The sequence below is a fragment of the Myotis davidii genome, unplaced genomic scaffold (genome assembly GCF_000327345.1).
Source record: "Myotis davidii unplaced genomic scaffold, ASM32734v1 scaffold376, whole genome shotgun sequence".
In the NCBI taxonomy this organism is placed as follows: Eukaryota; Metazoa; Chordata; class Mammalia; order Chiroptera; family Vespertilionidae; genus Myotis; species Myotis davidii.
In genome coordinates this window covers 1,593,012-1,605,029 of record NW_006288121.1, presented here as the reverse complement: position 1 = coordinate 1,605,029, position 12,018 = coordinate 1,593,012, and the positions used below count along the sequence as shown (strand labels likewise).

The window sequence follows — 12,018 nt, the reverse complement described above, 5'->3', positions numbered from 1 at the left end:
AAATTCATATTATCTTTTAGTTGTGACATTTAAATTGCCCCTATTATTTTATACTAGAGGCCCGGTGCACAAAAATTTGTGCACTCAGGGAGTCCCTCAGCCTGGCCTGTGCCCTCTGGCTGCCTGGAAACCCTTGGAGGATGTCCACCTGCCAGCTTAGAAACAAGTTGGCAGTCAGACATCTCTCTGGCAGGCCGGGGAGCGGGGCTCTCTTGCCCAGAACCTATCAGGGCCTGCCAGCTGCTGGCCAGGGCCTGCCAGCTGGGGCCTGCTGGACGGATCCTACTGGACAGGGGGAGGGACTGTGGGAGGTTGTCTATGGGAGCACACTGACCACCAGGGGGAAGCTCTGCATTGAGTGCCTGCCCCTTGGTGGTCAGTGTGCATCATAGCAACTGGTGGTTTCTGGTTATTCCACCATTAGGGTCAATTGCATTTTACCCTTTTATTATATAGGATATCTCCTGCACGAAATAAAAATAGTCAGGAGGAATGCTAACAATGGGCTACAATAAATTAGAGCATATTAAAGCAGTTTTGATAAAAGTATAACCACAAATATATATTATCAGCTCTTATAACTGTTTCAAGGTAAGAAAAACATGTTTAAAAGTCAGTCTAACGTTTAATAAATTAACTTTTAGACATAAATAGATTATGCAAATAGGGAGTTCTTATGAAGAGGTGGAAGAAGACTACAAGTTTAAAAAATTAATAACATGTTAGATTGTGAAGGGTTTGTTTATTAATGTAAACCAAGCAATTTTCATCAGATTATTATATACTAATAATCTTAAATTATATTATAGTAAGTTAAAATTAAATATTTGACTTTTTTATTTTTAAACATTGTTTATATAAAATAAGCAAATTCATTATATTATGCTAGAGTCCCAGCACATGAAATCGCATGAGACCCAGACCTGGTGCGCTGCAGGATCCAGCATCAAGTCCTGTCAGCACCACAGGACCCACCAATGCACCTCCTGGTGATGAGTCTTTGGTTGTTATGGCATAACGACCACTGGGTTTTTATTATATAGATATTTGTAATATTTATTTATTGTTAAGATTTATTTTTTATTGATTTTTAGAGATTGAAGAAGGGAGCAGGATAGAGAGATAGAAACATTGCTGAGAGAAGTTATTTCATTCTTGCTATTATTTAAATTTCAAGTGTTAATATTGTTATTGTCTGCAGGTTAAGTTACTGTCTTAGATTGTAAAGAATATTTGAATGGAAATGGAGTACCTGAACAGCTGGACTCATCAAGTTGGAAGTCCATGCAGTTGGCAAAACCATCACAGCGCTCGTGAACTGGGATACAGCTGTTAGAGGAGGTGCACAACAGAGCTCCCTCAGAACAGCTGACATTGGCTGGAAAAAAAGAATCATCATCTTTTTAAAAAAAAATAAATTTTTCTAATGAAATAATGCAATGTATTGTATTATCCTTCATTTATTAGTTCTATATTTAAATTATATATTCAATGTAATAAGTTGAACATTGTTCAAAGTGTGTTGATGGAATCATTTATCAGCATTGCATTATGTGTAAAATGCATTATATGTACTATGTATTCTGAATTGATTTTAGACTAGAGGCAAATTTACATCAAAGAAGATCTCTGTTACTCCTCTAAAGTCCCCAATATTATGTGCAATTGAACTGAGGGGTATTGTACCTCGCTTGAATGTGCATCAATTTCCAACTGAGTTATAAGTTATGAGTAGTACTAGGTGCCCGTTAGATCTGGGTGTTGATGTGGTCACTCAGCTCATTGTGCTATGACGGTGTGACCTTATAGCGCTGTGTCAGTGCATGATGCAGGTATTTTGTAAATCCCAGAGTCTCTTATTAGCTTGACTTCAAGAAACAAGCATAAGTCTTATTCACAAAACTTTGATTTTTTTCAGAAAAATGTATTGATTCCTGTCAAGGGTACTGACAGTTTAATGGAGTCTAGTCCTGCAAATTACTGTATTTCCCTTGGATGCTCTCTTAGTCCTTAAACTGTAGTGTTGTGTTCCTCCCTCTTGTTCTCTAGTCTCTTTAGGATTGTGACTTCCTATAAAGCAGGAGGCTATGTTTTAGATTCCTTCTATGAGTTAGGGCTGACCCAGAACATTTCATTCTAGGCCATCACGTGTCTCTGTTCTCCTGATTACTTAAAAACCTAGAACCAGCAGGCCTGAGTTTCAGGCCCGATCTCTATTTTCTCTGGTTCTACCTCTGTTTTGTTCCATGCCAATATTTAATGTCTTCAAGGCCTTTTGTGTGATAGCTCTTCTCTCTAGCATTGCTGTGTTTGGAATAGAGGGAAAGTGTCAAAGCATGAACCCACTGCACCATCTTCTCAGAAATACAAGATAGGTTTAGAAAGCAATAAATAATAATGATATTGGCCTACACTGTTTCTCTAACCTGGTTCCTTTAAGTCATAGTGTTATGCAGAGGTAATGTGAAAGACAGGAATGATCAGCCAGGGCTTCTGGGGCTTACCCCAAGTTCAACAAAAATAGCTCTGCTTCTCTTCAGTATACTTAATGATATGATATAATATCTTATTTGAACATTTCAATTCAAATCTCCTAAAATTTTTAAAGGATTGGCCTGGGAAGTTACTTCTACTAGAATAAAGACAACTAACTTTAAACTTCTCAAGCTAAATGGACAGTTTAGAAGACATGGGAATAGAGATCTCCAAGTATGGTTCTTGCACAGATTTTGTCAGTTATTTTAAAATATTTTATTTTCTTCAAACATATCTGTGGGCTGTTTAGAGTTATCATAGGATATTAGCACAGTTTAGTTTGAGAACTGCCTATCAAGAATTTATTTTCAAGTTGGATATAAAAATGGTGTTTCTAAGAGTTTGTATTTTCATTGATCAAAATGCTGGCTCTGAACAATTAAAGTGACAGTCTTCATTCAGCAATCCTTCTTGAGGTGCTGGAGCATCAATTCAACACCAATAAATATTATTAAGCTGTCACTACATGTAAGATACTAGGCTTAGCACTTAAAATGAAGAGTACAGGGGAGACATGGGTATAAAGAGACATCAGATGAATAAAGCAATAATAGCAATATAACAATACAAGAGTGAACAGCAGTTCAAAACAATAAAAGATATGCCATAAGGTCAGGTTTAGTTGGTAAAGTACTGGTATAGGTAAGCATTATAAAAGCAAGAGATTCCTTTGGTGTAGGGAGGTCTCTAAAGACTGAAAGAAGAGTAGAGTCTTGAGATGTGTTTTAAATTTTAATGTTTCCAGGGAAAAGCCATTTAACGGAGTGGCAATCTATAGACAGAGAATCAATGAATTTGATATTTGAACCATGAGTAAAGCAGTTTGCCTTTAACTGGGGAGCTGTGTAAGAAGATGGTACAAACAAACCTAAAAAACACGGCTGAAACCAGTTTGTAGAAATGGCTCAGGTCCCAAGGGAAAAGATAATCTTTAAGTTTTTCTAAAGGTTTAAAAGATTTTAGGATAAACATTGACAAAATAAATCATATTGCAAACACATCAACTAGAAAACTGCATAATTTCCAACTCTTATAAGATCCAGAGACTTTTGCAAAATAATGTGTATGTTTATGAATGCATCTATATATCCACATGTATGAGCATGTGTGTATATATATATATACATATTTTTATTATCAATGCATTGCAAGGAGCTGAGAGATAATATAAGATAATAGTTTTAAGGTTTTAAATAATATAATATATTGAAATTTGTAAACAAAGATAATAGATACTACTCATCTACTTATAAAGCTTTATTTTTAATCCTTTTCTCAGAAATACGAATCCATCCATATTCCCTCACCCAATTTCCAGTGGGAATGATAGCTTATTTTCAAATTGACTATACAATGAAGACCCATTCCAAGTGTTCGGTAAGTGGTAGTCACCTTACTGGGACACATCAACTTCTACTGGAACAAATTAGAGTTAGAAAATAGGTAAATCATCCGCTTCCCTATATGTTTTCCACAGCTGTGTTTATCATTGATCGAGAGCTTTCATTTCCTCTTCTGAGTCATTTTCTACCTCCTCTTCTGGCTCTAGGCCAGGGGATTCTCAACCTGTGGTTCGCAACCCCTTTGGCAATCGAACGACCCTTTCACAGGGGTCGCCTAAGACCATCCTGCATATTAGATATTTACATTATCATTCATAACAGTAGCAACATTACAGTTATGAAGTAGCAACAAAAATAATATTATGGTTGGGTCACAACATGAAGAACTGTATTTAAAGGGCCAGAAGGTTGAGAACCACTGCTCTAGGCTCTGGGAGACTAAAGTATAAGGACACATTAACAAGTTCCTTTGTCCTTTGGATTTTTGTTTAGGTTTAACTTTTGTTAAGATACGGCAAATGGGTAGCACCAGAAGGTGATTAATATAAGGGAAGTGACTGTGAAATCACCCTTTAACCAAATACCACAACTTTTTTAAAAATACATTTTTATTGATTTGAGAGAGGAAGGGAGAGGGAGAGAGAAATAGAAACATCAATGATGAGATAGAATCACTGATTGGCTGCCTCCTACACATCCCCTACTGGTGGCTGAGCCCATATGCCCTTGACCGGAATCAAACCAGGACCCTTCAGTCCACAGGTGACAGTCTATTCACTGAGCCAAACCAACTCAGGCACCACAACTTTTCTTAATGGACCTCTTTGACTACAGATTCATACAACTGTCTCTTCCTCTTATATGCTTTGGTCTGTAGGTGATAAAAGGCCCTATTCTGCCTATCCTGTTTGGTTTCCCTATGCATAACATTTCCCTAATAAATAATTGCTTTATTAAAATATTCTCAAATTATATAGTATCAATGAACCATCTATTTCTTGACAGAATATTAATGATGTAGTAGCTACTGAAATCTTGGTAAATAGATTGAAACTACCTTTTGCTTTTCCCAGCCTAGATATGTTTTAGGCCTAATCTCTACAAAACATTCCAACCTGAGGACACTCTGATAATTACAGCTTTTTATTGTCAGATCATCAATCTCTTTTCATTGTCCTGAGGTGTCTATGTCCTCATCTCAGTGTCTTTCAATGCTTGGTTTCCTTAACTGTCTTTTAGATGTTCCTTAGGATTTTGTCTGCCACCTTCTCTTTTTACTCTTTCTTATCTCATCTACATCACCGTTTCAACCATCATATGTTGATGGCCATGTATCTATATAGATCTTGCTTTATCTCTTTCCAGAGCTCCAGATATTCATTTCTAAATACTTTCTGAATATTTCTGTGGATGTGCCACAGATGCCACAGATGTAGCATGCTTAAAAATGAAGCCACAATCTTACTGTAACAAGTCCTTCTCTTCCTATTTTCCCCAGTTCAGGAAATGGTACATCAGTTGTCCTGGTGCCTAAATCAGGAACTTAGAAACTCTTCTTGATTATTTTCTCTTCCTCTTCACCTGCATGTCTCTTAAATCTATTCCTATCTTTGCCACACATCATTATTTAACCAATGCCTTTATATTTTGACTACAACATTTCCTAAGCAGTCCTCTCCCTTGCTTCAGTCCATTCCACGCGCTACTTAAAGGGTTGGGTAGCCCTGGCATGATGGGGAGGCCGCTTCAAGACTGAGTCCTTGCTTGCCTCCCCAGACTTATTTATACATTTCCCACCACAAATTACTCTAGTTATATGAAATGTGCTTCAAAGAACCTTTTCACTGTTCTTGGAACATTCTTCACTGGAATTAAGCATCTCTATTTGCCTAATGACTACTTGTCTTTCCAAATTTGGCTCTTTTTAAAGTTTACAGACTCCCTAGCACCATAGTTAGAGTTGCCTATAAATTCAATAATCCTGTATCTATCTCTCTCACAAAACTTATCGTATGAAATTCCCAACTATCACTTACCAATCCCCTTCAGTAATATAAGAAGTGTCTATAAACTGGACTGGTACAATGCCAAATCCACATGAACCATAAATGCCCAATACAATTAGTGGCATAAATTGTGTTCCTATTGAAAGTTTTTGAACAAGTGAATGAATGTGAGCTTACAAAATATCATTCTAAATCAGTAGGTAAGCCCAGGCAAAAAAATTATTCCGCCTTGGGAGGAAATTTCCATCATTGGATGCTTTTATTTTGTAATTTTGTTCCAGCATTTTGTCCATTGTTCATTTTCACACAATTTACCCTATAGAGTCAGAACTCTTAAATATTTTAGAGAGGGGTAGAAGCAATTCTCTCATGATAGCAGTCTGTTCCTAATGTGGACTTATTTTCTTTTAGGAGCAGAACTTCAGATATTGCTACCTCATCAAACACCAATTTCTAACAAATCTCTAAAAGTATAAGGATATAGTACTTTCCTAAGCATTGCTATTTAAAGTCAAATATCACATGCTTATATTGAACTTACTATGATTACTATCAGCCAAATAACATTAAAACCTTGATGGGAAAAGAAATAAGTAATTAGACAGACTTTTTCTTTTTTATTCATTTCCATTTGTTTACCTCGCCTCTAAGAAAATATTGTAAGACTTGACAAGTTGGCTTTATTACAGAAAGAATATACTTGTATTTAATAACAGGGAGATAGAAAACCAATCTCTAAGTTTCAGCCAGGAAAAGAAGTTCACTGATTTAAGGATGAAACCTTTTTTTATTTTACTTTTAAATTTATAGTTAAGGCTGAAACCTTTAAACATTCAAAGGCTGCCTTCCTTTTCCTTCATTCATCTTTAGTTTTTTCCAATAGTTACTATAATTCTGGATGCCAACACTAAATAGGGCACTGATATTGCCTTATATTTATTTCATTGTTCCCCTCTTACAGTCACATTCCAAAGTGCTTTTTACTATTTAAAAAAAAAATGTGGTCATTAACATATTGTTTATGGAGCTCTATCATTGCAGCCCTTGCTGAAAATAGAGTATAGATAACATACTATAAAATCAAGCAAATAAAATCAATTACATAAGATATTAATGGTGCTTTGATCCCATCACAATTATGTGCTTACCTTAAAGTTTTGCATAATTACTTAACTAAAACTCTTCCTTTCCTTTCTGACATAGGCTAATTATAATGAAATTAGAAGGTGCTAAATAAAAGGGTTTGGGATTTTACATGTATTCTCTCAAATCCTCATAGCCCTGAAAGGTAGGTATTATATGGATGAGGAGACTGACTCAAATAACTTTCCCAAGACTGCACAGGTAGTAACAAGGATGAGATTAAGCTTATATCCTTAGGGTTTACACAGATTCTTAATGAAATGATATTTGCCCAGGTAGTTGTCCAGGTCTAGCCCCTAACTACACATATTCATTGAAATGAATATTTTCCCATAGTGCTTTGCTTGATCCTCTTCATTAACATTTATGGTGGGAAGGCATGATAATTACATGTCTTTAATGCATTTCCATAAACATTTGTTAAAAAAATTAACCAATACATAAGACCATCCCCATATGAATGACACAGAGATGAGTAAGAAAGGAAATCAGATAAGTTTAACAGAGATTAATGTGACTACACAGATAGAATGCTTCTAGAGATGCTAAACAAGGGCTATATGTTTTGTTTAGGAACACAAGGCAAAGAAGTATGTTATTGATGATATGGTCATAGTATGACTCTGGAGAATTTTGTTTTATTTGTCAAGCTCTCTTGATCATTCCCAAACAGCATTTCTTCCCTGGCACATTAAGTTAGTGAAATGACTCACAGCAGCTGGATTCATCTTCATTAAAGTGGCAGTCAGGCACTCCATCACAGAGCAGGAGGGATGGGATACACTCGTGGGTAGAGCACTGGAACTCCCTATTACCGCAGAGCTGAGGAGGAGGGTTGAGAGAACAATCTATTTCATCCGATCCATCTATGCAATCCTCCTGTCCATTACATTTCCCTGAGAGAGGGACACACTGGAGTGTGTAGACACAAGAAAATTGATCAGCTTCACAAGGCGGTGGCTGTGTTGTGACAGGACCTGAAAAGAGAGCATATCAAGTCACTTTTGGCATTAGGAGAGTTATATTTCTGTCTAGTGTTGAAACATTGCCAGCTATATTTATTCTTTAATAAACGTAAAACATTTTGGTAATTTAAGTCAATTAATTTCCAGTTAGAAATTATATGAACTCCACAAAACATACAAACATGATTAAGAGAAAATGCCTTATCTAAATCTCAGAAACAACAGTATTTTTATTTTCTTTGTTGATTAAGGTATTACATATGTGTTCTTATCGCCCCATTGCCCCCCTCCCCCATTCATATCCTCACCTCCCTGGTGTCTGTGTCCTTTGGTTAGGCTTACATACATGCATACAAGTCCTTTGGTTGATCTCTCTCCCTTACCCCAACCCTCCCCTACTTTCCCTCTGAGGTTTGACAGTCTGATTGATGCTTCTCTGTCTCTGCATCTGTTTTTGTTCATCAGTTTTTGTTGTTCATTATATTCCACAAATGAGTGAGATCATGTGATATTTATCTTTCTCTGACTGGCTTATTTCACTTATTAAGCCTTAGTATAATGCTCTCCAGTTCAATCCATGCTGTTGCAAATGGTAAGAATTCCTTCTTCTTCTTCTTCTTTTTTTTTTTTACTGCAGCATAGTATTCCATTGTGTAGATGTACCACAGTTTTTTAAACAAAGCATCTGCTTGTGGGCACATAGGCTGTTTCCAAATCTTAGCTATGGTAAATGTGCTGCTATGAACATAGGAGTGCATATATCATTTCTGATTTGTGTTTCTAGTTTCTTGGCAAAGCCACTGTTCTCAAAACTGCCTCGTACTGGCACAAGAACAGACATATAGACCAATGGAATAGAATAGAGAACCCAGAAATTGACCCAAACCACTATGCTTAATTAATATTTGACAAAGGAGGCAAGAACACACAATGGAGTCAAGACAGTCTTGTCAATAAACGGTGTTGGGAATATTGCAAAAAAATGAAACTAGACCACCAACTTACACCATACACAGCATAAACTCAAAATGGATAAAGGACTTAAACATAAGATGGGAAACCATAAAAATATTAGAGGAATCAACAAGCAGCAAAATATCAGACATATGCTGAAGCAATATCTTCACAAATAAACAAATGGGACTACAACAAAATAAAAATGCTTTTGTACAGCAAAAGAAACCAACAAAACAAGAAAGCCCACTGCATGGGAGAACATATTTGCCAATGTTATCACCGATAAGGGTTTAATCTCCAACATTTATAAGGAACTCATACAACTTAACAAAAGGAAGATAAACAACCCAATCAAAAAAATGGGAAACGGACGTAAATAGATACTTTTTGAAAGAGGATATAAAGAAGGCCAAGAGACATATGAAAACATGCTCAAAGTCACTAACCATCTGAGAGATGCAAATCAAAATGACAATGCAGTACCATCTCACATCTGTCAGAATGGCTATCATCAACAAATCAACAAACGACAAGTGCTGGAGAGGATGTGGAGAAAAAGGAACCCTCCTCCACTGCTGTTGGGAATGCAGCCACTGTGGAGAACAGTATGGAGTTTCCTCAAAAAACTAAAAATGGAACTGCCATTTGACCCAGTGATCCCACTTCTAGGAATATGTCCCAAGAAACTAGAAACAACATTCTGTTTTTACAGGTGAGGATAGTGAGGTCCATAAAATTTGAGTGTACAAAGATACAATGCCAGTTGATAAACTTTTACTATGTGAAAGTATTCTGCAGCAACTCTAAGTCAAAACTTAAAGTGTAAGCAGAGTCCTGTATAATCACATATATTCTCTAGAGGTCAGAGAATATATGTGAATATTCAGGACTGTATTATTCTCTGGAATATTAGTGGAATTAAATATACAGGGCTGTGTTAATTTGCTAGAATATCAGTAAACTGTTCTTATTCTTCACATTGCCCTGTGACAGTTGTTGATGCACACCTCAGTATATTAAGCGAAAAAAATAGATGGCATTGGGGACCAATTCAGAAATAGTTTATTTTGTGTTCTTTACATTTTAAACTTTTAATTTATAAAATATATTAGAATTATTTGTTTTACCTAAAAGATGGTTGTATGAATTCCTTTTAAAAGTGAAATTTGAAAATTCTCCCTCTCCAGTGGTGGTGGTATATTCAGAATGCATTTAAACTCAAACACTATGATCAAACTCTATGTATCTGAGATCTATGTGGTATCTCAGTGAGTCTTTGTTCATGAAAACCAGCATATTTAATATTTTGAGGCATAAACATTTTGAAACATTAGCATCATTTTTTTAATCTAACCATCTAAGATCATAGCAGCATATAATATTGCAGCTTTCCAATGTCAACATTGTAAATTCAAACTTAGTAAACCATGCTTTTCAATATATATAAATACATATATTTATATATTTAAAGCCATGATCAATTAAATAGTTTCTCTTCATTCTTTTTGTTGGATTAATCTCATATTTAAGGAAGGGCAGAACATCCTTACTTTAATTTTTTTTCTAAAATATTTTATTCACTAAACATTTATTTTTTGAACTCATCAAAGGTTAAAAAAGTTGAATGAACATTTTTGCATGTGATGAAAATCTAGAACCAACTTAAGTAACGCTCCTATTACTTAGCTAAGTTAAGGCCTTTTCTGAGGAAAAAAACAAACAAACAGAAACAACACCACCACAAAACAAAACAAATAAACAAAAAATCATGAGGGAAGTAATTTTCTCTATTTCAAGACAAGCACAAATATGTTTCTCAGACTTTTTCAAATTTGTGTGTGTGTGTGTGCACTCCTTTATATTTTTCCTTATATTAGATATACAAAAACAAAATTCTCTTTTATTTTGAGGTAGCAATGTCATCAAATTCCAGAGCCATTTATATCAAAAGGTACTCACAACTCACTTATTCTAGACCCTCCTAAACAAAAAAGCTGAGGCACTTGTACTATCTATACAAGTACAAGGATTCTGTGTTGTACTGCAAATAGCGGATTCTGTGTGCCGGAGTTCTTGTTCTGGCAGTAAGAAGGGTTCAGCAATCTGGAGAAGGGGATGTGCATAACTTAATAAACAGTCCAGAGATGAAGCATAATTTTGAAAGGCATTTGCGTGTCAGAGGAACCTAGCTAAAGAAACTAAGATCTCCTGTCTCAGGACCCCATGCTTTTTATTAACACAACTAGAGGACGGTGCACAAAAATTTGTGCACTTGCGGGGGGGGAATGGAGGGGGCCCCTCAGCTCGGCCTGTGCCCTCTCGCAGTCTGGGACCCCTCAGGGGATGACCACCTGCTAGCTTAGGCCCGCTCCCCAGGGGATTGGACCTAAGATGGCAATCAGACATCCCTCTGGCAGCCTGGCAGCCCTCAGGGGATGTCCACTTGCCAGCAGGGAGCAGGCCTAAACTGAAGTCGGACATTCTTAGTGCTGCTGAGGAGGCAGGAGAGGCTCCCACCACCACCGCTGTACTGGCAGCCATCAGCCTGGCTTGTGGCTGAGCTGAGCTCCTCCCATGTGAGAGCACCCTGACCACCAGAGGGCAGCTTCTGCATTAAGCATCTGCCACTGGTGGTCAGTGTGTGTCACAGTGATCAGTCTTTCCAGTCCTTCTGCTGTTAGGGTCAGTTTCCATCTTACCCATTTACTATATAGGAAAGAGACCTGGTGCACTGGTGGGGGCCGGCTGGTTTGCCCTGAAGAGGGTCCTGGATCAGGGTGGCGGTCCCCACTGGGGTGCCTGGCCAGTTTGGGTGAGGGGCTGAGGGTTGTTTTCAAGCTGGCGGGTGACTGAAGCTCCCAACTGCTCCTTTTTTTTTTTCTTTTTCATTTTTATTCTGCGCCAGCTTTAGCTCTGACACCAGCTCTGAGGCCTCTGCTTCTGAAAGCAGGTATCTGGTTTGTGTTCTACAATCGGAACACTGTATCAACTCCAGCTCTGAGATCCCGGCTGGCTGAAAGCAGGTTTCTGGGGTTTTGTTTAGCTTCTATATTTGTAAATATGCTTTTG

The 12,018-nt window shown here is 37.0% G+C and overlaps 1 protein-coding gene across 1 annotated transcript in view; it reads right to left on the bottom strand.

Moving 5' to 3' along the window:
• Positions 1–12,018, bottom strand: part of MALRD1 (MAM and LDL receptor class A domain containing 1) — a 649,080-nt gene that overhangs the window by 121,155 nt on the left and 515,907 nt on the right. Inside the window, exons 33-35 of the mRNA XM_006759937.1 lie at positions 10,974–11,052; positions 7,741–8,004; positions 1,253–1,378 (exon numbers count right to left, since the gene is read on the bottom strand). Of these exons, the coding sequence (XP_006760000.1) occupies positions 1,253–1,378; positions 7,741–8,004; positions 10,974–11,052 (469 nt within the window). The remainder of the gene's footprint in view (positions 1–1,252; positions 1,379–7,740; positions 8,005–10,973; positions 11,053–12,018) is intronic.